Source organism: Acomys russatus, chromosome 1, assembly GCF_903995435.1.
Source record: "Acomys russatus chromosome 1, mAcoRus1.1, whole genome shotgun sequence".
Classification (NCBI taxonomy): domain Eukaryota; kingdom Metazoa; phylum Chordata; class Mammalia; order Rodentia; family Muridae; genus Acomys; species Acomys russatus.
This window is the reverse complement of record NC_067137.1, coordinates 119,393,830-119,415,777: the sequence shown is the minus strand read 5'-3', so window position 1 is coordinate 119,415,777 and position 21,948 is coordinate 119,393,830. Positions and strand designations below refer to the sequence as shown.

Below are 21,948 nucleotides of genomic sequence, written 5' to 3'. Positions count from 1 at the left end.
CAGCCAGTCCTTATTTGACCCAACACTCATTGAAGAACTCTTCTTAGTCCAAACTGCTCAGCAAGAGGGTTAGGATAAACCTCAGGCATTGCAGAACATGCTCTCAAGACCGTTCACTTTGAGGCTACACCAGAGTCTCTTTTACAAAAGGGCCCACAATTTACACTGGTTGTAGTTTCAGAGCCCCACACTGGCCTGGGTGTAGGCTGCTGTGGTCCTTTGTTACAGCAGCCCAGCAAATCGCTTGCAAAGCTGTTTAGGGGGTCCTTGGTTTTTGGCTCATTTCCCCTTCTCTACCTTTCCTCAGCAGCTGGGTGAGCAGTTCAGGGTCCAGAAGCCCTTTCTGACTGCTTTGTAGCCAGGCTCCTGCTTCAGCTTTGGTCTAAAGTTTCCATGTTTGGCACATTCCCAAGTAAGTGCCAGCAGTACACCACTCTACAACAGGGTGATTCTCCCACCTCAGTCTAGCCCATCTTCCAACAAACTGTATAATGGCCTTTTTTTTGTTGTTTGTTTCTAGTGGGTATTTTTATTATGGTGCTGATTAGCTTTTGCTTCACACTTTGAGGGTATGAGCTAGGTTTGGTGACATAGACCTGTATGTAATCCCAGCACCTGGAGGGTAGTCACAAAGATGTTGGCTTTAGTACCCTGGCCTCCGTATGTGTAAATAGAACATGCATGGGAGATGAAAGCAAACTCAAGGCCAATCTCAGTACCTGCATCCTAGGGCTTCACAAATCGTCTAAGAATCCAGGGGAAGAAAGAATTTGCTACAATCACTGGAGTCAGAATCCCCTAGTAAACATGTTATTTAGATAGAGGGGAGGAAAAGTCCAGTGACACAATGAAATCACCAACTTGGTTTTTTGAGACAGGGTTTTTCTGTGTAGCCCTGGCTGTCCTGGACTCCCTGGCCTTTAACTCAAGAGATCTGCCTAGTGCTGGGATTAAAGGTGTGCACCACAATGCCCAGCCCACCGACCTGTTTTCATACATAGGGTTGATTTACACATACAGCTGATGTACTCTCCATGGAATACCCAACACCCAAATCCAATCATGAGCTGTAATACTGGGCATCTTTCAGTGCTTTTTACTCACAATAAAATGAAAACATAGCTTAGACAAAGCAGAGACAAAAGTTTAATTTTAACATTGTTTTAATCAAGTAACGCAGCTGTTTGAAACAGGAAACTTTAAGACACCTCAATAGAGCAGTGAAGGATTACTCCTCTCAGGTTAACCTCCATGAATAAACTCAGATTGTGTGAATTGGAATCCTACTGGTTTGGCACCAGAATGAACAGTGGCTGAAGCCCAAGCCCCTTCTTCAGTGTTGAACAACTTTAACAGCAACAGCTCTAAGACAAAAATCTTGCCAGCGTGAGGCTGAATGCACTGATCCCCTTGAGAAGCTCAGAAAACGGTGAAATATGGAGGGGCTGACCATGCAACAAAGAACCTGAAACCCAGGAGACAAGGGACTTTTCAAGTACCACTTCTTTGGTGTGACATAGCACATTCCCTTGCTACCATTCTAGGTATATGGCTCCTGTTCCGCCCTCAGACTCATATCAAGGTTTCCCTTTTTCTCAATGTTTGTGTGATTTGAATGCAAAGTTTTTCCTGCATACACATTTATTAAAGTCTTATAATCTGTGAGATGGATGACACAAAGTATAAAATCGAATTGATGTATGAGCTCGTACACCACACAAAATTAACCATGTGGGCTCTTAACTCCCAGAATGCACTTTTGTGGAAAGAAATATGTGCTATTTTAAATGTCACGTGAAAGACAAATATTCAAATATAGTCAGGAGCCCAGATGGAGCCTACACCAACTAGTGGGTAAAGAATTCACTTGTGTTTGAAGTCCAAGGCTCTGAATGGGCTGGTCAGGCCTTAGCTAACTGTACCCACCCAGTGGCTATCACTGGACCTCTCAGATACCCAGCTATATTCAATGTGAAGTAAAAAGAGATCCCAAGTCTTACACCAAAATATAGGCTCTGACTCAGAAGTATGATTTCAACTTTCTCTTTAAGTAAGACAATTGGGGAAGGGAATCAAGCTTGAGACACAATAACACTTATTTTGGCAAGATAGCAACCGAAATCTGAAGTACAAGTTATTATATCCAAAGTAAAAGGAATTAAAGAATAAACCCTAATATTGGGGGGAGGGGGAACACATCAAACACAAGATACAGTATGTCTAAACATCTTGAAATTATAATTTAAGGGTAAAGGCTGAAAAATTATGCTGTCTTAGTTAGAAATTAAGTGCACCTTCCCCCCTGTTTCTCCCAAATAGAATTAGAGTTTACGATTTAATCACACCTCAAAGCTTTTCTCTCAATACGAAGCACCCACTATACACACACAAAATACTTATTTGTTAATAATTTCCCTGGCTCATCCAATGTACAATGCACATGACTCTAAAGACAATTTGGGGTGAGTGGACACAAACTACTCCAAGTTTCAAAACTTGTTCTTAAAACCATAGGACACACAGGTCATTTTTACTTCTCATAAGGATGTCACACTGCCATTTAATTATCAGTCTTCCTTAGAATGACAAGAATCCTAACTGACTGGGACTAGTGATACAACTTTTAAAATACTTCATTTCTTAATGGCTGGGTAAGGTCAATTACAATTGTTTGCATTCTGCAACTTTCAGCACATAACAATCTATCAGGGTCAAGGACCTTAAGTTAAATGGTGTAACATCCTAAAAGTAGCCAGTTACTTGAGTATAAGCCATTCAGAGCCCAACGTCTGAAGAATGACCAAAATCAAATCTTTATTTTTTTTGTAACTGTATAAATGTGATCCAAATGTGTCCACCACTAGTTTTTCCAAAAGAAACATGCTATAAATAAGCAAACTACAACTGCTCACTGTTAAGTATGGACTCCCTAGATGTCTCACTGGGCTTAATTATAGACCACTCACAGTAATAATTTTAGTATCAAGTGTAGCATGATGTTAAGCCATTTTAGCTCTTGCACATACATGTTGCACTTCTGGCTGATAATGGAGAATATTTTGCAGCATTACACTGTTAAGCTAAGTTGCATCCATCCTTTTAAATGGCATCAATATCAATGTCATCATCCTTGTTGTCAGACTTCACAGTTTCAACTTTTGGTACACTGGCAGTCTTCGAATATACCACCTGATAAGATACATCAATTAAATACAGAAATTCTTTTTTCTGTTATTTCTTGAGAATTAAAGTATTTCCATTACCCTTTCCTCCCCCCAAGCCTTCCCATCATTTCCTTTATGACTTTTAAAAAATATTTACGTTATGTACAGAAGGGCTCTATCTACATGACAGAAGAGCATCAGATCCTAGTATGTATGTTGTCAGCTAGGAATGACACTCAGGACCTCTGGAAGAGCAGACAATGTTCTTAACCGCTGAGCCATCTATTTAGTCCTCATTTTGACTTTTTTGAGACAGGGTTTCTTTGCATAGCCTCTGACTGTCCTGGAATTCAGGAGACTGTCTGCTCATGAGTGCTAGCATTAAAGATGTATGCCACCATATCTGGCTTTATCTTAAATTATGCATAAGGGGAAATGTCTATGGTTGTAATTGTACTCATCTAATTATTTTTCAGGGCTGGAAGAGGCTCAAGGTTTAGAAAAAATGCTTACCTACTATGCTCTATCTCCAGCAATACATACAAAACCTGTCTCCTCTACCCATGGAAAGTTTAAGCTTTGTTTTACCCTTAAACTGAAATTTGGAACTACCCCAATCGCCTCATCACAACACTACCTTTATATCTCTCTACCCTGAGCAGTGTGGATCCATGTGAATTCGAGGCCAGCCTGGTCTAGGACAGCCAAGGCTACAGAGAAACCCTGTCCCAAGTCTACTCTGACCTCCAAATAGATGGCTGGGGGTGATGTACACCCTTATTCCTAGTGTTCTACCCTGGAGGCAGAGGTGGGCAGATCTCTCTCAGTTCCAGGCTAGCTAGTCTACACAAACAAACCCTGTCTGGGGATGAAGGTGACATAAGATCTCTTAACATACAATGCTAACCAAGTATTTAACATGTTTTCTGTCATTTACCTCAATATTTTCATCTTCATCTTCTTCCTCACCACCAGATGATTCTTCCTCTGCTTCCTTCAACCATTTAATAAATGGTTCTGCTTTGACACGAATCTCTTTGGCAAGTTCTTTTGAGACATATTTCTTAGAGGCCTAAAAAAGTCCAGAATTCTTAGTTAAGACTTGAAAATATAACTTAAATTACTTGTACAGTTAGCCATTTAAAGGGCTTGTGTCAGCCGAGTGTGGTGGCACACAGCTTTAATCCCAGCACTCAGGAGGCAGAGGCAGGTGAATCAATGTGAGTTTGAGGCCAGCCTGGTCTACAAAGTGAGTCCAGGACAGCCAAGGCTACACAGAGACTCTGTCTCAAAAAGAAAAAAAAGAAAAAAAAAAAAAAAAAAAAAAAAAAAAAAAAAAGGCCTGTAACATACTCTTATCTTCAGTAGCACAGAAAACACACACACACACACACACACACACACACACACACACACACACACACACACACACACACACACAGGAAATCTAAACCACCTTGCTGCCTTAACTACAAAGAGACTCAGATAAGCACAGGAATTCAACTTAATGTAGACAGGACTCGGTATTAGACACAACTTCTTTATAAGCTGTTTTGATACTTCTGAAACTTGGCAACACAACCATGTGCCACCTACCTTTTCTGACCAGCTGATGATGACCTCTTCTTCTAGAAGGTCTGCATCATACATCTCCTTCAAGATGTGTGGAATCTTAGCGATCAGCTGGGCTTGATGCATTGCTACCACACATTCCAAACCGTGAAGAAGGTACCGCTGAGCCTTTTTGTTGTTATGACAAAACTGCAAGTAGACAGCATCAATAATCAGCTACCTGTTCTAAGGTACTTTAGTATCTGAGCATATTCATTTTCTTAAGGCATAGAACATTTAGCAGTAGCTCAAAAACGTTAATGCACAGACACCCTTACCATTTGCAGGTGCTCCCAAACTTTATAAAGCGGCCATTTATCTATTTTCAGGATGACAATATAGTGAGCTGAGGCAATTTTAAAGCCACAGCTTTAAGGTCACCATCTTTATTTACAAATCTTAAAAAAAAAAAAATCTCTTACTCTTAGGAAATGGCGCCTGTACTTCTTGATTTGCTCTCTTATCTTCTCATCAAAGAGAACTTCAGTCAGAACAAGAGGCCCCATGGCTTTTACATCCAGCCTTTCTGCCTCAGCCACAATTTCTCTATCAGAGGAGTCAATAATGCCTTCTTCTTTCTTTTTCTGGAAATAAAACATGTGTGCTTGAGAGCAGTACTTTCTCCAGAATTTCTATGCAATCTATGACTTTCCAAAGACAGTTCAATACCCACTGTACTTCCTTCCAATACATTTTGTGAATAAGCAAAGTAAATACAAGCCTTGTATTAATAACATTCAAAGGATGGCAGGGTGTGGTGGTACCAGAGACTCAGATATCTGTGAGCTTGTGGCTAGCCTGGTCTACACGAGTCCAGGATAGCCAGGGCTATAGAGAAGGTATTGACTGAAAACAAAAACAACAGATACCAAATAAATTCAAAGACACCTGAAAGTTAACTATGCCAATTTACCTTAACAAAATCAAACAGGATGTTGACCCGCTCTTCTATAGTTCTTTCCAAATCATCGCTGAGTGTCAGGCCTTTTGCATGGTCACTGATCTCATCCATTCTGCGCCTCTGAGCTTCCTCGGTTGTGTCCTCCCCCCAGTCCTCGTCATTGCCTTCCTCCTGTTTATACAGAAAGCAAAGACATAAATACTGCTAATTAGTCACCACAGGACCAAGCACTTTTGTCCGAAGACTATTACCTATCAGCCCAGGGAATGGTATCCTTCATATCAGTGTAAACAAAAACAAAGGAATGCTAAGCAGGAAAAAACCAATCAAGCCAGGCGTGGTGAGGCATGGCTTTAATCCTAGCCCTTGGGAGGCAGAGGCAAGTGGACATCTTTGAGCCCCGGACAGCCAGGGCTACACAGAGAAGCTATCTTGAAAAACAACCCAACCATTAGAAAGCTAACATTAGTAAGTTTTGCTTTAGATTATATGAGGTTTATTAAGTGAGCATGGGCAGAGAAGGGGAGAGGGACACCCCAGAGAGACAGACAGATACAAGGGACACAGACGAAGAGGAAGAGAGAAAGGGAACACAGTAAGTTTACACCCGGCTTTCCAGACAAATTTAAGTGCCCTAAACTCACCACAGGATGTGGAGGAGGACTCATTTCATTTGGTGGTGGAGGTAGTGGTGTCTCATTGCTGGATACGGATCCATTTTCCTTGTCCTTGCCCTTTCTATTTTTCTTTTCCTTTTCTTTCTTTCCTGTACCACTGTCACTATTCTCTACAAGAAAACAAGAGTTAACTTAGTTTTATGTTTTACTATCAGATTTAAATCCTACCCTCTCAGCACAAAATTTAAAAAAAAAAAAAAAAAAAAAAATCTGAGCCAGGCATGGTGGTACACACCTTTAATCCCAGCACTGGGGAGGGGAAGAAAGGCAGATCACTGTGAGTTCAAGGCCAGCCTGGTCCATAAAACTAGTCTGGGACAGCCATGGCTACACAGAGAAACTGTCTTGAAAACCAAAACACCCCCCTTCCCCCACAAAACCCCAAACAATTCTGCACTTCTTTAGCCCTAGCACTCAGGAGACAGAGGTAATTGGATATAAGTTTGAAGCCAGCCTGGTCTACAAAGTGAGTTCTGGGACAGCAGGGTTGTTACACAAGAGAAACCCTGTCTTGAAAAACCATGAGAGAATTCTGAAGGGATTCAGATATCAAATAAATTTACTAACTGCATTTCATGGGTTATGAAATAAGGCAAAGCAATAATAGCATACATAGTACTGGGAATATTAAACTATTTCAAGGTCTATATAATGAAAATGCCTCAATCAGGTAGCTTGCCCCAAAGATGTAAACAAAATCTAAAAGCAGAGCAACTCAACAAATCCAACAATCAAAACGTTTGTTTGAGCCTATATAACGGCTTGTCTCACGGGGAAGAGAACACCGGAATAGGTTAGACTTTCTTGCTATAGCAAGCTCAAATTGTGTCAGACAGTTTTGTCCATCTGCCACAGAGTGTTGCTTGCAATGCTTTAAAGTCACTGTAACTTAATAGCCTCAGTTCTAGAACAGTAGAACCTTTGAGGAGTTTGCATCATAAGCTATTTTATGAATGACTTTTGCAACCTTTTCCACTTTTACTGTTACACGAAACAAATAATGTCTTATGGCAGGAAGTCCAGAGCCAATCATCCCAGGACTTAGGAGGCAGATGCCTGTCTGGTATACAAAGGACAGCCAAAACTGCAGAGAAACCTTGTCTGGAAAAACTACCCCCACACATTAAAAACCAAGTCCATTGATATATAAAGTAACAAAAGTCTTTGTTGTAGTAGTCCAATAGTCATTTTGTTAAGACTTACCAGGTGGGTTTTTGAGAATGAATGTACAGAGTTTATGATGTGTGTCAAGCATGCCTCGGTACCCACAGGCTTTACAAGAATTACCTATTGTTTGCTTCTTTGGATTGACATGCTGCCAAAAAAGCAAAAACAAGTGTCATCTATAGTTTAAGATGAAAATTGTACAGTAGTTTATGTAAAAATGCCAGAAGACATCTAAAACACTAGCGTAACACAAATTTTGTTCATGGTAGCTTAATTTTAACAGAAGGCATTTTCTAACAAGTCTGCTGTGCTCTCTCAGGAACATGAAACTGTTATCACAAAAGCAAATACAGAATTTAATGGAAAAAACAAAAAACAAAACAAAACAAAAAACAACAAACAAACAAACAAAAACCTTAAAGGCACCCACCAGATCTGTTTCAGGATTCTCACACTCAGGACAGAGAACAAATTTTTTAATGAATCCATCCAACATGTCTTGCAGCTTATTCGCCTCATGAGATCCATTGACAATGTAACGGTCATTCTTAACATCAAACTGGGTCTGTGCTCCCAGCTCACAACCAAAATATTTGGTGGGATCTATATAAAGACATTTCATTAGAGTTAACCAAAGCTACACAAGAGCATTCATACAAAAACTCACCGTGTCTTAAAATTACAAGGTCATTGAGATGGAGCCAGGTGGTTTAATGACACCCAATAAAGTAGGTCCAAAGTTCCACACTTGCTAGTTAACAATATGATTGAAGAAAGATGTATAGCTCAAAGACTGTCAACACTATATCCATAATATACCTTTTTCAGGCTTCTCCAAGCTTTACTTACACGTTGGAGGCCGATTAAGCGCCTTTGCAACGTCAACCATGTTGACTATAACTGTCTTGATTCCATTTCCTTTGCCCTCAACCTAAAGAAAATAAGAATTTCAATTTTGCACTGTCTTCCCTGTAAAATACAACCTTTCAAAACCCATGGAGCATAATGGACCAAGTTCCTACTAAAATGACTATCAGCATTACCTTAGCAATCAAACGGGGCATCTTGTAGCGATAGAACTGGTCTGACACGCTGCGGTTGACGTTGACAGACATTTTGGCTTATTAGTGACTTTATCAATAAGATGAACAGATCTTTGATTGCAACTTTTTGGTATCTTCTGTCTGGAGAAGAAGGGATGACATAAACGACTGCAAGAGTTCTCGGTCTCTGACATGAAAAAATTTTCGCCACTGAGGCTGTAGGCTTCTTGCTTGTATGCTATGTTTCCCCAATACAGGTACCAATGGCTGCGCAACAGCTCTGAAAGAGAAAAGGAGAAAACACACAAACACCCCCACGGGTTTAGCATCATTCCTATCTGGAGTTAATTCCTGTCCCCGAGTACCCCCGCATAATTAACACCCCGCGTGGGAGAGCAGGTGACATTCCATTCCCACGTAACAAAGCACAACTAAGCACAACTCGAGGAGCCCAGGAGGCCACCATTTTGCCAAGAAGAGCTGAGACTGTGGCCAGGAAATAAACACTCGAAGGGAAACAACACGAAACACAAACCCTGCTCCCTCAGCTGCCGTGAGTTTGTCAGACCAAAAGACCACCGGCGAGTCACAGGCTGCTCCTGCCGGGTGACCGTGCTGTAACTGCCGAAAAGGGGCTGCGGGCCCTTCTCGCCCTCAGCTCAAGCCAGTGAGCAAACAACTTCTCCAATCGCGCCTCCCCCGGCCGCCATCGTTGGGAAACGGGAAACGTCGAGCCGGACCTGACAACCGCGAAGTTGCGGCTGCGGCGACTCCGGGTGGCTTCGGGGCGGCGCGTCCAGGCCAGGAGCCATTGGCTCCGTCGGAGCACGAGGAACGCGGCCGGAGCCGCGCCCGGACTCCCCCTCCGCCCGCCCGCCCGCTCGCTCCCTCCGCGCACGGCCGACCTTCGCCCTCGTCCCCATGGCTACACGACAGCAAGAGCTTGTCGCCTGGCCTCCCACTTCCGGCGGCCGGCGGGGCAGAGGTGCGGCCTCCCTGAGTCACAAACGAGCCCCGCGCCTGACTCAGCCCGGCCCCGGCACACGCGCCCGCCCGCCCGCCCGCGCGCGCTCCCGCGGAGACCGCCTCCCCCACCCCCCAAACTGCGCCACACGCGCGGCAGGTCACGCGGCCGCGCCGCCATCTTGCCGCCGCCATGGCCCGCCGCCCGCGACTCACCGTTTTCGTCAAATAAAGACATAAACCCAACGCGGCTCGCCCGGGACTGGGAGGAAGAGGCGCTGGAAACCGGGTCCGGAGCGGCGGGGCGGGTGGCGAGCGGAGGGGCGGCTGGGCAGGTGCCGCCGCCGAGCAGCGGGAGGGGCTGTCCCAGCGACGTCCGCGTCCACACCAGCAGCGCCGAGCCTGGCGACCTGGCGGGGACACGGCCGTGAGCCGCGGGCGGCGCCTGGCCCCGCCAGCGGCCCGCGGGGTGGAGGGGCGGGAGGGCAGGGCAGGGGCACGGGCCACCGCCCCCCGCGGACTCACCTCTGGAATGTTCTCGCTCTGACTGAACAACGCCGCCGCCGCGCTCAAGCTACCCTCGGCCCCGGGTCCCGCCCCCTGCAGCGGGCAGCAACTGCTTATTGGCCGCCGGACCTCCCGATGTCGCCTGTCATTGGCTAGTAGGCACGTCAATCGCATTTCTCCCCGCCCTCCACTTCCTGGGGCTCCACTCTTGGTCTCGGCCCGCCTCCCGCTTGTGCCCGCTTCCTTCCCTTCCCTTCCCCCTCTGTCCTTCCCAGAGGCCTTCGCGGTCTCGCGATACCCGGGTTCCGCTGTGAGTTTAGGTGTTCAGGCAATATGGCGCTCGCCTATTCCTCCCGTGGGGTGGGGCTGAGTCGTTCCGCCGCGTAGCGTTGGCTTCGGGCCACAGGGGACCCCGCTGCTCGTCCTGACCCCGCCAGGCTCCCCCGAAAGTGCAGCTCCCGGTGCTCTTCCCCACCACCCTTTCCCCCACCCGGCCCGGGTCTGTCATCCCATATGGTGCCTCTCCGTGAGCTCGGGGAGCAAGGCTGTTGACTAACCGAGACTCCGTGTTCGTGGCTCTGAGGTTTCCCAGGATGGAAACGCTACCTTTTGTGTGTAACTTGGGTCCCCCGAACGTGCGTCGTGGTGTGATCCCGACCCTAGGAACGTCCGGCTGTGCCTCGGAGTTTGCTTACTCCCCTCCCAGGTGTTGAGCCGCCACGTCTAGGGCCACTTGCCCATCCCAACCCAGTCTGTAAAGTCGATTCCTGGCTGCCTCCGGACACGTGTACCCGCTGAGGCCATAGTGCTGTGTTTACTAAAAATTTATGTTCGGAAGAAGAACCCGACTTTTTTGTTTCGTAGAAACCCCCATTGTTTAAAAAACTTTAAATTAAAAAAAAAAAAAGTTTCTATTGAGATTTGAGGTCATACTACCTAAAACAATATAGAAATTACCTGAGAGTGATCGGAGCTCTGTTCCAACTTCTTGAGGCTTCTGAGAGCAGCAGCCTGGCTTAGTCAGTAGCTTGTGTAGTTTCCTGATGGGGAGAAACAACATTGTAATGGAAGAGGGCCTGCCCTTTGTTCTAAGAAGGTTAAAATTGAAAGGTCAGTTTTGTTTTGCCCAAATCCAAGGTTATTTCCCCATGTCTGATAAGTCCTATAACGCCACTTAGAAATTGACAGCGTTAGTGGGGCAGAATAAAGGCACGATGCAGAATTGAAAGATTTGTGTCGTTTTCTGTAGCGTTTACTTCACAGAACATGGTTGTACCATTTTAAAATCTAATGCATATTGTTTTGTGCTTACCTGGGTTCCCCTTCGTTAAAATGGTTAGATTTCAGACTGGGCTCCTGTGAACGATGGATCATGACTTAGCAGTATTGGAACAGATTGGGTTTTTGCTTGGCTGCACTCAAATAGCAGTATTTTAGAAACTGTCATAAAGTAAGGGTGTGAAACTAGTCTGAGCTAAGAGGCTTGTCTCAGGAAAGTGTTCTTTGGTAATGCTATACAAAGTGGTCTTTTCTGTATATTTGATAGCCTGATCTTAAATTTCATTTTAAAGCTTGTAGTGGCCAGCCCTGCTGACATTTTATATCCTGACACTTTGGAGGCAGAGGCGAGGCAGATCTCTCTGTTAGAGGCTAGCCTGGTCTACATAGTGAGTTCTAGGACAGCCAAAAATAAAAATACAAAAGGTTGTATTAGTTTTAACTTTACTATTCAGTGCATGCTCCACTGCTAGTTATTATGGGCAACTAGTGCCCTTTTGCTATATACCCCAGCTTGGCTTCGAACTCACAGCTAACCTCATACCTCAACTCCCCTAGCAGGGGAATAACAGGCAGATGCTAGTAAACCCAGCGAAGAAGTCCCCTCAGCCACTCCATTTATCAGATGCTTATCATATTGGTAGGACTTGGAATACACTGAGTTTTTCCCATTTTGGTGGGGCAGGGAGGGGGACTGAAGCTATTTTTCCAAGGCTGTTACATTTCCAGTATTGCAGAACTAACATTTGTAACCCAGTTCTCTTGGATCCCAGAGCCTCCCTGGGTCAGCATACGACATAGCCCTCCCAACTAAACACCGAAGTGTATCCAGGCAGTTCCTACGTAACCCCATCTGTAATCAACTAATAATCTTGTAAGGGGGTGTTATACCTGTACTTTACAGGTGATGACAGCTCTTTAATAGGTGGTGGACAGCTTTTGAACGCCAGCTTGTTTGACGCCAAGCTTAGTGCCTAATTTCCCCTGCTATTTCAGTCCCCGCCTTGTTTGGATGTTGTTTCGGTCAAGTACTTACAGTTGTTAAGCAGTGGACACGTGGTGCTTGTGTTGTCCTTGCTCCTGGGCTGGGCATTTTGGCGCTGGAGAGCCGACATGAGGAAGTAAAGGAGTAAGTGGACGGGCTGGCTGTTCAGACATTGGTGGCTGTGACCCTGTTTAGTTTGAATTAGTCCCGTGAGTTTTGAAAATCAACTCTTTGTGGACTAGAACTCTGTGTTTCTGAGTAGTAGGCCATTGAGGGGACTGAGGTGGAGCCAACTTTGAGGGGCCTTCTGGTTGGTCAGCTGCTCCACCCCGCTTTATGACATCTGTCTCTGAGCTTTTTAAGGCTGCAAACAGTTACTTCAATCATTGTCTCTTGCTTGAGGAGGAGCTAGAGGACACAGGCATCATCTTTCTCCTGACACACTAGCCTACACCTCAGTATGCACAGAGAAGACAAGGCTTCAAAGATGCCAGAGGAGAGCGAGCATCATTTGGTGAGTGTGCAAGCCATGCCTGCCTGAAGGGCTGGTACCCTAAATCACAGCTTCTTCCTCTGTGGGATTGCATAACAGCATGGGGAGCAGGAAAGTGTTGGCAACAGTAAAAGGCATTGATCACTGAATGACCAAACATTAATTCAGAATCAAACATATAGTGACTTTGAAGTATTTCTACAGTGCCTGCCCATGTTGCATTGTACAGCTTTCCTGCAGCCTAGGTCCTGAGCACTTGACGTGTGCACATCGTGTTGCGTGTGCGGTCACACCATGCAATGCCAACAAAAGGTGCCTCCTATGCTCAGATTTGAGGACATTTTGAGTTATAAACAGTGGTATTTTACTGTAGATACAGAGTTATTGCTCTTATTCCAGCACCCTGGGAGGCAGAGGCAGGCAGGTTGCTGTGAGTTTGAGGGCAGCCTGGTTTACAAAGTGAGTCTAGGACATCTAGAGCTACACAGGGAAACCCTGTCTCACAAAACAAAAATAAAAACAAACAAACAAAAAGTGTTGATGATGCTCTGTGTCCTGCAACATCAAATATTTAGCTAAAATTTTGTTCTTTCTGATAAACAAGCACATCCACTTGATTAGTATACAAATTAACGTTTTTCTTTACATCTTTGTGTGTGTGTGTGTGTGTGTGTGTGTGTGTGTGTGTGTGTGTGAACACCCCACTGAAGCTTTTCCATGATGTTTCTGACCTAGCACAGTGGTTGTCAACCTTACTACTGCTGTGACCCTTTCATACAGTTCCTCATGTTGTGGTGACTCCCCCCTTCCCCCCCAAAAAAAAACCATAAAGTAACTTAGTTGTGACTTCATAACTGTAATTTTCTACTGTTCTAAATTTTAATATAAATATCTGATATGCAGCCCCAAAGGAGTCAGGACTCACAGGGTGAGGACCCAGCAGGATGCCTCCTGCCTCTGGCCCACCTCCTCCCTCATCCTCTATTTGTGTTCTGTCCACATGTCCCTGCTACTTATTAGTCCTAACAGTTGGAAGCCAGGGACCTTGCTTCTGAGGAGGACAATATAATCTGGGTTGGTGGAGGCCTAGGCCTGCTGTCTCCATGACCCAGGCGGGAAGCAGGAGTGTCTGGGGAAGATGAGCACCCAGGTGACTAGGCCCCTCCTCCTCACAAGCAGAGCCCTGACTACAGTGGAGTCTTGCCTGCTGTTCCTGGAAAGAGGAAGATGTGCAGCATGGTGTGAGTCAGCCTGCGTCTTCTCTCCCACACTGACACTGGGGCTTCACGAGTGAGAATGTTACCTCTGATGTTGCATTGCTTGTCTCAGGAACACAAAAGGCTCCTTCCTGGCTCGCTAGCTGCCCCACACTGGGCCTGGGACTGCCTCGGGTAAATGCCCCTTGACTGAATCCCCATCCCCACACTGCTAGTGGCCACATGGATGCTTGGTGTAAGCACTGCAAGAGCCTGTGGGGTGCTGCACAGTGAGTGCTTGCTCTCCTACAGGAGACCCTGGGGTAGCTACTTTATTCTGGGTCCTGGTAGGCACCTACAAACCTCTGAGGGAACACCACTCTTGTCCCTGTCCTCCCATTCCTGGTAAGTTGTGAGTGTGATGATTTGCTCACCCAGATAAATGCACTACAAGTCTGTGGGTGAGCCCTGGTCCCCAATGATTTGTGAGAAGTGGGAAGTGGGTCCTGTTATTGGTGTACTAGACCACACCCACTGGGATTATGTCTGGCTAGATTGTTTGCACTTAGGGCTACCTGGGGTCTAGAGGTCATCTCTATTGGATACTAAGTATGGCTAAGTACTAAGTGTGGCTGTGTTCTAGGATCTGTCTCCCCCTACCGTGTGTGTGTGTGTGTGTGTGTGTGTGTGTGTGTGTGTGTGTGTTGCATGTGAGTGTGCAGGGACATGGGAAGGCCAGAAGCTGAAGGTAGGTGGGAGGAAGTCTCTCACCTGTTTCTGCCAGGCTGACCAGTCAGCGAGCTCTCAGCATCTGCCCATCTCTGCCCTCTCATGCTGGGGTTATGGGCGCATACAGCCATGCCTGGCTTTTTATGTGGGTGTCTGAGGTCAAACTCCAGTCCTCCTGCTTGCAGAGCAAGCGCCCCTTAACCGCCGAGGGTTTTTCCATCCTCCAGAATCTATTCATTTCTTAAAATAAGGCTCTCCTGTTTGCCTTGCAGGACCTGGTTTTTCTCAAGACAGGGCCTTGTTAAACCAGGGATCGGGGGCTAGCCAGATGGCACAGTGTTGTCTCGTGCTTACAGCAACTCAGTCCAATCCCCAGTGCCCAATATTTGAAGTAGAGGACTGAATCTCACAAGTTGTTCCCTGACCTTTCAGGCACATTGTAACATGAACATGCCCACACATACTACTAAACAAATGGAATTTAAAATATTTTTATGGCCGGGTGTGGTGGCTCACACCTTTAATCCCAGCATTTGGGAGGCAGAGGCAGGTGGATCTCTGTGAGCTCGAGGCAAGCCCGGTCTACAGAGCAAGTCCAGGACAGCCAGGGCTACCTTGTCTCAGAAAAAAAAAAAAAAATCCACCAAAAAAAATTCTTTTTAAATCTATGAATTTGCCACGTGGAGGGTGTTTCTCCTGGTGAATGGGGAGTTAAGATCTCTGGCTGTTTCCAGAGGTTGCAGGTGCCAGACATCCCAGGAGAACAGTTTCCATAAACGCTTGGTGTTCTTTAACTTTGGATTCTCAAAGCCACTCTCTTAGGAACTTTCTTTTTAGGTGCCTTGGGGCAGTCAGTCTGCAAAGGAAAACAAGAGGCAGGTCTGGGACTCAGTGAGTATGTTGTGGACAGTCGCCAGGTCTAGTCGTGCAGGGTGGCACTGGTGTATGTTGATCACACCTATGTGTTCGAGTGACCTTGAGGTGCTCCTTGGTCACCACACCTGGTGAGGTACATGTGTCCCTTCTCCCTGCTGCTCAGAGGAGACAAGTCAGCACACACCTGTGTGGTGTGCCACCCACCTTCCCGGTTCCTCCCCCTGGTAGGGGCAGGCTAGCCGGTTGGTGCATCCAGGTGATTCTTTTCCCTCACTCTTGTTTCGATTGTTCTGATGTTCTGTCCGAGACAGGCCAGAGCGGAGGCAGGATCTGGCTGCAGTCCTGGGAGGGAAGACTGGGAGCCTCATGCCTTAGGGTCTGCCGCTGTCCTCCGAGGGTGCATCCTGTGAGGGTACCACTGATTGTCACTCACCAGCCCCTGCAACCCGTCCAGTGATGCACACAGTCAGTAAGATCTGCTCATGTGTGTTTTGACTGGGGGCCAACATCTAAAGATGGGGAGGGTGGGGCTAGAGAGACGACTCAACAGCTTAGAATGGGTATTGCTCTCGCAAGGCCCTGGGTTTGGTTCCCAGCACCCACACAGTGGCTCACAGGCATCCTTAACTCCAGTTCCAGGCCATGGCACTTCTGGCCTCTAAGGTAGTGGTTCTCAACCTGTGGGCTGGGCTGTGACTCCTTTGGCAAACTTCTATCTCCAAAATATTTTTATGATTCATAATGACAAATGATCAAAATGACAGGAAGTAGCAACGAAAGTAATTTTATGTTTGGAGGTCACCACAACATGAGGGACCATGTTAAAGGGTCACAGTGGAAAGCTGAGAACCATTGCTCTAAGCCGGGCGTTGGTGGCCTTTAATCCCAGCAATTGGGAGGCAGAAGCAGGCGGATCATTGTGAGGCCAGCCTGGTCTACAAAGCGAGTCCAGGATAGTCAAGGGTACACAGAGAAACCCTGTCTCCAAAAAACCAAAAAACAGAGAGAGAGAGAGAGAGAGAGAGAGAGAGAGAGAGAGAGAGAGAGAGAGAGAGAGAGAGAGAGCCATTGCTCTAAGGGCACTGCAAGCATGTGGTGCACTTACAAACCACCAATAAACTTAAAATAACAATAGAGTCTTAAAAATGAAGAGATTTTAGGCCAGGCGTGATGGCACACACCTTTAATCCCAGAACTTGGGAGGCAGAGGCAGGCAGATCACTGTGAGTTTGAGGCCAGCCTGGTCTACAAAGTGAGTCTAGGACAGCCAGGGCTACACAGAGAAACCTTGTCTCAAAAAACCAGAGAGAGAGAGAGATCGGGCACTTGGAAAACGCAAGTTCTTGGCATGCTGGATATTCTTTTAAGACAATTTGTGTAGAGTCTTGTTTCAGCCAGCTGATCCAAGCCTAGCTTAGGGCCTGAGTGCTCATGTGTGAGCACATTGTGGCCGATCCAGGTGTGCATGAGCTCTGCCCAAGCATATCACCATCCCCATCCAGATGTGCATTTGTATCCACTCCTGTCCCATCATTCATTGCTGCCTATTTTACCTCTGTTCATCTTTATTCATTTCATTCATTTACATGTCCTCTATGTTCCAGCCTTAGAGAATTTGAATGTTCAACACACTGTGTTTCAGTCTTTTTTTCTTACTATAAAGAAATAGCTGAGGCAGGCTAACTTTTTTTTTTTTTTTTAAAGAGTAAAGAGATCTATTTAGCTTGTAGTGTTGGAACCTGAAATACAAGCAGCCCCATCAGTTCAGCATCACGAAGGCAACACGTGTGAGAGGCTGCACACATGGCGGATGAACAGATCACAGCTCTGAGCAGGAGACTAGAGAGACTGACAGGGTGTTTAGTCTGCAGTCTGGAGGAACAGAGCAATGAACGTTATGCTCACTTTTCCCGTTTCCTACCCATCCCAGAAGCCCAACCCAGGAGCCTGTGCTACTCACAGTAGGGGAGGCTCGCCCAGAGGCCTGCTGCTTAGCTCAGTCCGTAGCTCATCACGTTGACAGTCGCAGTTAAGCATCACAGGTGACAAGGCTCCACAGTGCTGGAATTACGACCTCAGAAATACGTTTTCTCAGGCTGGAGCTACAGGAGTCAGTGCGGCCTAGATCTCAAGGCCGTCCTGTCTGCCTTGCTTCCCGTGATTGCTGGCAACTTTTGGTGTCCCTTGCTTATATTTATGAAGCTCTACATTTCGCGGAATTATATTTTATTTACTTAACACACATACACCAGCAACAGCAGCAGCAAGTGGACACTAGGGTACAATTTGAGGGAATCCTTTCTCTTCTTCCACTATGTGGGTCCTGGGGATTAAACTTGGGTTATCAGGCTTGGTGGCAAGTGCCTTTATCTGAGGAGCCATCTTGCTGACCTACAAAAGCTCTAATCTTTCCTCCTCGTCCCATTACTACTACTACTATTATTATTATTAAAGACAGAGTCTCACTATGTAGCTCTGCTGACCTGGAACTCAAAGGGAGCCACCTACCTCTGCCTCCCAAATGCTGGGATTAATGGTGTACACCACCATGCCCAACTAAAACTCTAATAATTATTTTTTCAACACAGGGTTTCTCTGTGTAGCCTTGGCTGTCCTACACTCACTTTGTAGACCAGGCTGACCTCCAACTCACAGAGATCCGCCTTCCTCAGCCTCCCAAGTGCTGGGATTACAAGCATGTGCCACCGTGCCTGTAAAACTCTAATCCGGGCAATTCTGATTCCAGTCCTAGGGAGGAAGAGGAAGGACTGAGACTATGAGGCTAGCCTGGGCTACAAAGCAAGACTGTTTCAAAAAAGAGTAAGTTGTTGAAAAGATAGCTGCAACCTGCACTCAGGTTGTCACACAATTGGTCCTCATGTCTGTGTCTTCACATGATATCTCTCTGAGTGAGCTTGTCTGCACATCATTTAGAGAACGGCAGACCCACTGGCCTAAGGGCTTACCCCACGAAGAAGGATGCTCTATACTGCTTGGTTTTTTTTGTTGTTGTTGTTGTTGTTTTTTGAGACAGGGTTTCTCTGTGTAGCCTTAGCTGTCCTGGACCCGCTTTGTAGACCAGGCTGGCCTCGAACTCACAGCGATCCGCCTGCCTCTGCCTCCCGAGTGCTGGGATTATAGGCGTGCGCCACCACGCCTGGCTTATATACTGCTTGTTTATATCAGGTTAAAAGCGCAGCTAGCCTCAAATTTACAGCACAGCCCTTTGTTTATCACCCACTTGGGGAGCTAAATTGGTCAGTGCCCCAGGGCCAGCTAACACTTGCGGAGCTTCACCACAAATCTTGTGGGCTCAATATTTCATATATATTACTCCATACACTCCCCAGAACAGTTGTCCTAGGCGTAGAGTCTCCTGTTATAAGTCCTCACAGATAAGGACTAAAGCCCCGAGATGTTAAGACCTTTGACCTAGGTTGTCGCTGTGGCCCCAGTTGGTATGAATGAAGCGGCAGCTGCATCTGAAGGTGAAGCTTAGCAAGCTGCGTTCTTTCCCCAACACACTTCTCCATTGTGACAGTGTCAGCAGGAAGCCACCCTCTGGCCTGGTGCATAAGATAGGCTCTGAGCCTGGTTTCCAAGTGCCAGTAGTGATGTGAGGTAAAACACCCTCTTCTGGGCACTGGGCCTCCAAGGGTCATCCTGAAGGTAGGATGCACAAGTCACATCTGCCTATCTGCCTGGCCAGGAGTGCTGTTCTTAAATATTTTCTTAGAGTCCATCTCTGTGCGTCTGTGACGTTCTCTAGTAGATGAAAGAACCTTCCAGAAGCCAGATGGGCTCTAAATAGCCTTTAGTTTCTGGTACAGATCTGAGTAAATATAGAATGTACCAGATGGAAGTGCAGAATTCTTAAGGAAGAGTGGATTCATTCTGCATTTCTTAAATTAGGTGAGCTCCCACGTCCAGCTCTCCCAATGTGACATTCTGTGCTGTTAAACCTGGTGAGTGGAGCCCAGCTATTCTGAGCTTTGTGTGCCAGCAGCTCCAGTGCATAGTGCTGCTTTGGGTTAGTTCATAAGGCTGCTTGTATATTGGGTATTTTGTGCAGAAAGAAATCTCTTTTGCTAGAGATTTGCAAAGTTCATTTTTTCCCCGGTGGAGCTTTGGCTGTCCTGGACCTGCTCTGTAGAGCGGGTTAGTTTTTTGTTTTAACTTTTACGTGTGTGTGTGTGTGTGTGTGTGTGTGTGTGTGCGCGCGCGCGCTAGTGAGCCACAGTGCATGCGTGGAAACCAAGGGACTTCTGAAAGTCTGTTCTCTCCTTCCACCACGTGGATCTTGGGGGTGGAACTTAGGTCACCAGACCTGGTGGCAGTGCCTTTACCACATAGTCACCTTGGAGATCCATCACAGCTGTTTTTAGCACACATTTTGCTGTTCTAAAATCCCAGTTGTAGCCGGGCATGGTGGCGCACGCCTTTAATCCCAGCACTCGGGAGGCAGAGGCAGGTGGATCGCCGTGAGTTCGAGGCCAGCCTGGTCTACAAAGTGAGTCCAGGATGGCCAAGGCTACACAGAGAAACCCTGTCTCGAAAAACAAACAAACAAACAAACAAACAAAAAAATCCCAGTTGTTTAAAGCCATGACAGGCTGCGTGTCCTCAGCAGGTTAACGCTAGAGCTCACCCACCAAGCCCGGAAGTAGGGCTGTGGAAGGACAAACACTGTGAGCCGAGTTCAGATGAGAGCCCTAAACAGCAGACTTGTGGAGTGGCTAGGGTGGTGGCCAGGGCCAGCGCACGGACATGGGCTGCCCTTCAACGTTTCAGAGCATTGGTTAACAAGATGGAAAAGGTTCTGGAGAGGAAGTTGGCAATCGCTAGATAACAGCATTAACAAGGCAAAGTTGGTGAGAAAACAGGTGAGTGCTATGTGCTTAGACATCTTTATGTATCCCCATCAAAACCTTGTCACTTTTGAAAAACACAAAAGCCAACCAACCAACCAACCAACCAACCAATCAAATGAACACCCTGTCATGGCTTCACAAGAGTAGCTAGAGAGAATGTATCCATGTCTCTACAAATGATGGTAGCTGAAGCTCATCTTCTTGCAGTGCACATGTGTACAATGTTGTTTGTATAAAGTTTGCTTTGCTTTGTATTTCTTTTCAGATTAACCATTCCTTGGCAAACAGCAAAACAACTTTGACTTAGTTCTGTGATTGTGAAGATAGCACATTAGTACTTTGAGCTACTATTATCCAGTAGGTCCCAGATGATAATACTGAAAAAAAAAAATTTTTTTTTTTTTTTTGTTTTTTTGTTTTTTGAGACAGGGTTTCTTTGTGCAGCCTTGGCTGGCCTAGAACTCAGAGAGATCTGCCGGCTTCTGCCTCCCCAAGTGCTGGGGTTACAGGTGTGCACCACCATGCCCTGCTCTTTTGTTTTGTTTTTGTTTTTTTGAGACAGGGTTTCTCTGTGAGGCCCTGGCTGTTGTAGTGGAAGTTTTGGTTTCTTTAAAACTTAATTTTATGTGCTCACTTCGGCAGTACATATATTAAAATTGGAATGATACAGAGAAAATTAGCATGGCCCCTGCGCAAGGATGACACGCAAATTCATGAAGCGTTCCATATTTTTCAAAATATGATTAATTTGATTAAATCCTAATGCTTAAAAAACAAACAAAACTTGTTATAGCCAGGCATGGTGGCAAACATCTTTAATCCAAGCATGAGGGAAACAGATCTCTGTGAGTTCAAGGCCAGCCTAGTCTACAAAGGGAGTCCAGGACAGCCAGGGCCACACAGAGAAACCCTGTCTCGGAAAAAAAAAAAAAACCTGTTATCTATCTTTTTGTTTTAGTCCCAAGTGTGGGATATGGGGCTACCTTAGTTTGTCCACAGCTGATAAGTGGGTTCAGAGAGGGGTGTAGTCTTTGTAGTTGAGCTCTGAGAAGTTATAAATATCAGAGCCCAAAGAGAGAAGAGGACATTTTGAGGGAGGACACTGAGAGAGAGAGAGAGAGAGAGAGAGAGAGAGAGAGAGAGAGAGAGAGAAGATGCTTTGGGGGTGTGCTTGAAGGAACAAGGAGGCAGTGGCTGCTGCTGCTGTGTTTGCTGTTTGCTATTTGCTGGTTTGCTGGACTGCTAGATATCATGACAACTGAGATTGGTATTGCCCCAAAAACCCGAGGACCCTAACCAGCTGGAAACAGTAAAGAGACCTATGTCCCCTTTCCTTTCTGACCTTTCTCTCCTACCTAGTATTGGGAGTTGGTGGAAGAGACGTAGAGACATAAGAAACCAAAATAAAATAGATTTTAAAAAAATCTAGTAGAAGAAAACAAAAAACAAAAACAGGCTGGGCAATGGTGGCACACGCCTTTAATCCC

General features: G+C 46.0%; 1 protein-coding gene and 2 non-coding genes across 3 annotated transcripts; 1 reads left to right on the top strand and 2 right to left on the bottom strand.

The window, feature by feature from the left end:
- Positions 1 to 2,788: 2,788 nt before the first annotated feature.
- On the bottom strand, positions 2,789 to 10,210 carry Eif5 (eukaryotic translation initiation factor 5). Its single transcript, XM_051151782.1, has 12 exons — positions 10,052 to 10,210; positions 9,743 to 9,936; positions 8,564 to 8,843; positions 8,370 to 8,451; positions 7,951 to 8,123; positions 7,557 to 7,668; positions 6,321 to 6,463; positions 5,689 to 5,847; positions 5,198 to 5,359; positions 4,761 to 4,925; positions 4,102 to 4,236; positions 2,789 to 3,189 (listed from the first exon to the last, which is right to left on the bottom strand). Exons 3-12 carry the CDS (start codon positions 8,633 to 8,635, stop codon positions 3,100 to 3,102), a joined length of 1,293 nt encoding a protein of 430 aa, XP_051007739.1. The 5' UTR covers positions 8,636 to 8,843; positions 9,743 to 9,936; positions 10,052 to 10,210; the 3' UTR covers positions 2,789 to 3,099.
- On the bottom strand, positions 7,093 to 7,218 carry LOC127197306 (small nucleolar RNA SNORA28). Its single transcript, XR_007831646.1, has one exon. It is a non-coding gene; the product is annotated as a small nucleolar RNA SNORA28 (small nucleolar RNA).
- A 10,877-nt stretch (positions 10,211 to 21,087) lies between the features above and the next one.
- Positions 21,088 to 21,194, top strand: LOC127197745 (U6 spliceosomal RNA). The gene has a single exon (XR_007831729.1). It is a non-coding gene; the product is annotated as a U6 spliceosomal RNA (small nuclear RNA).
- Positions 21,195 to 21,948: the final 754 nt, after the last annotated feature.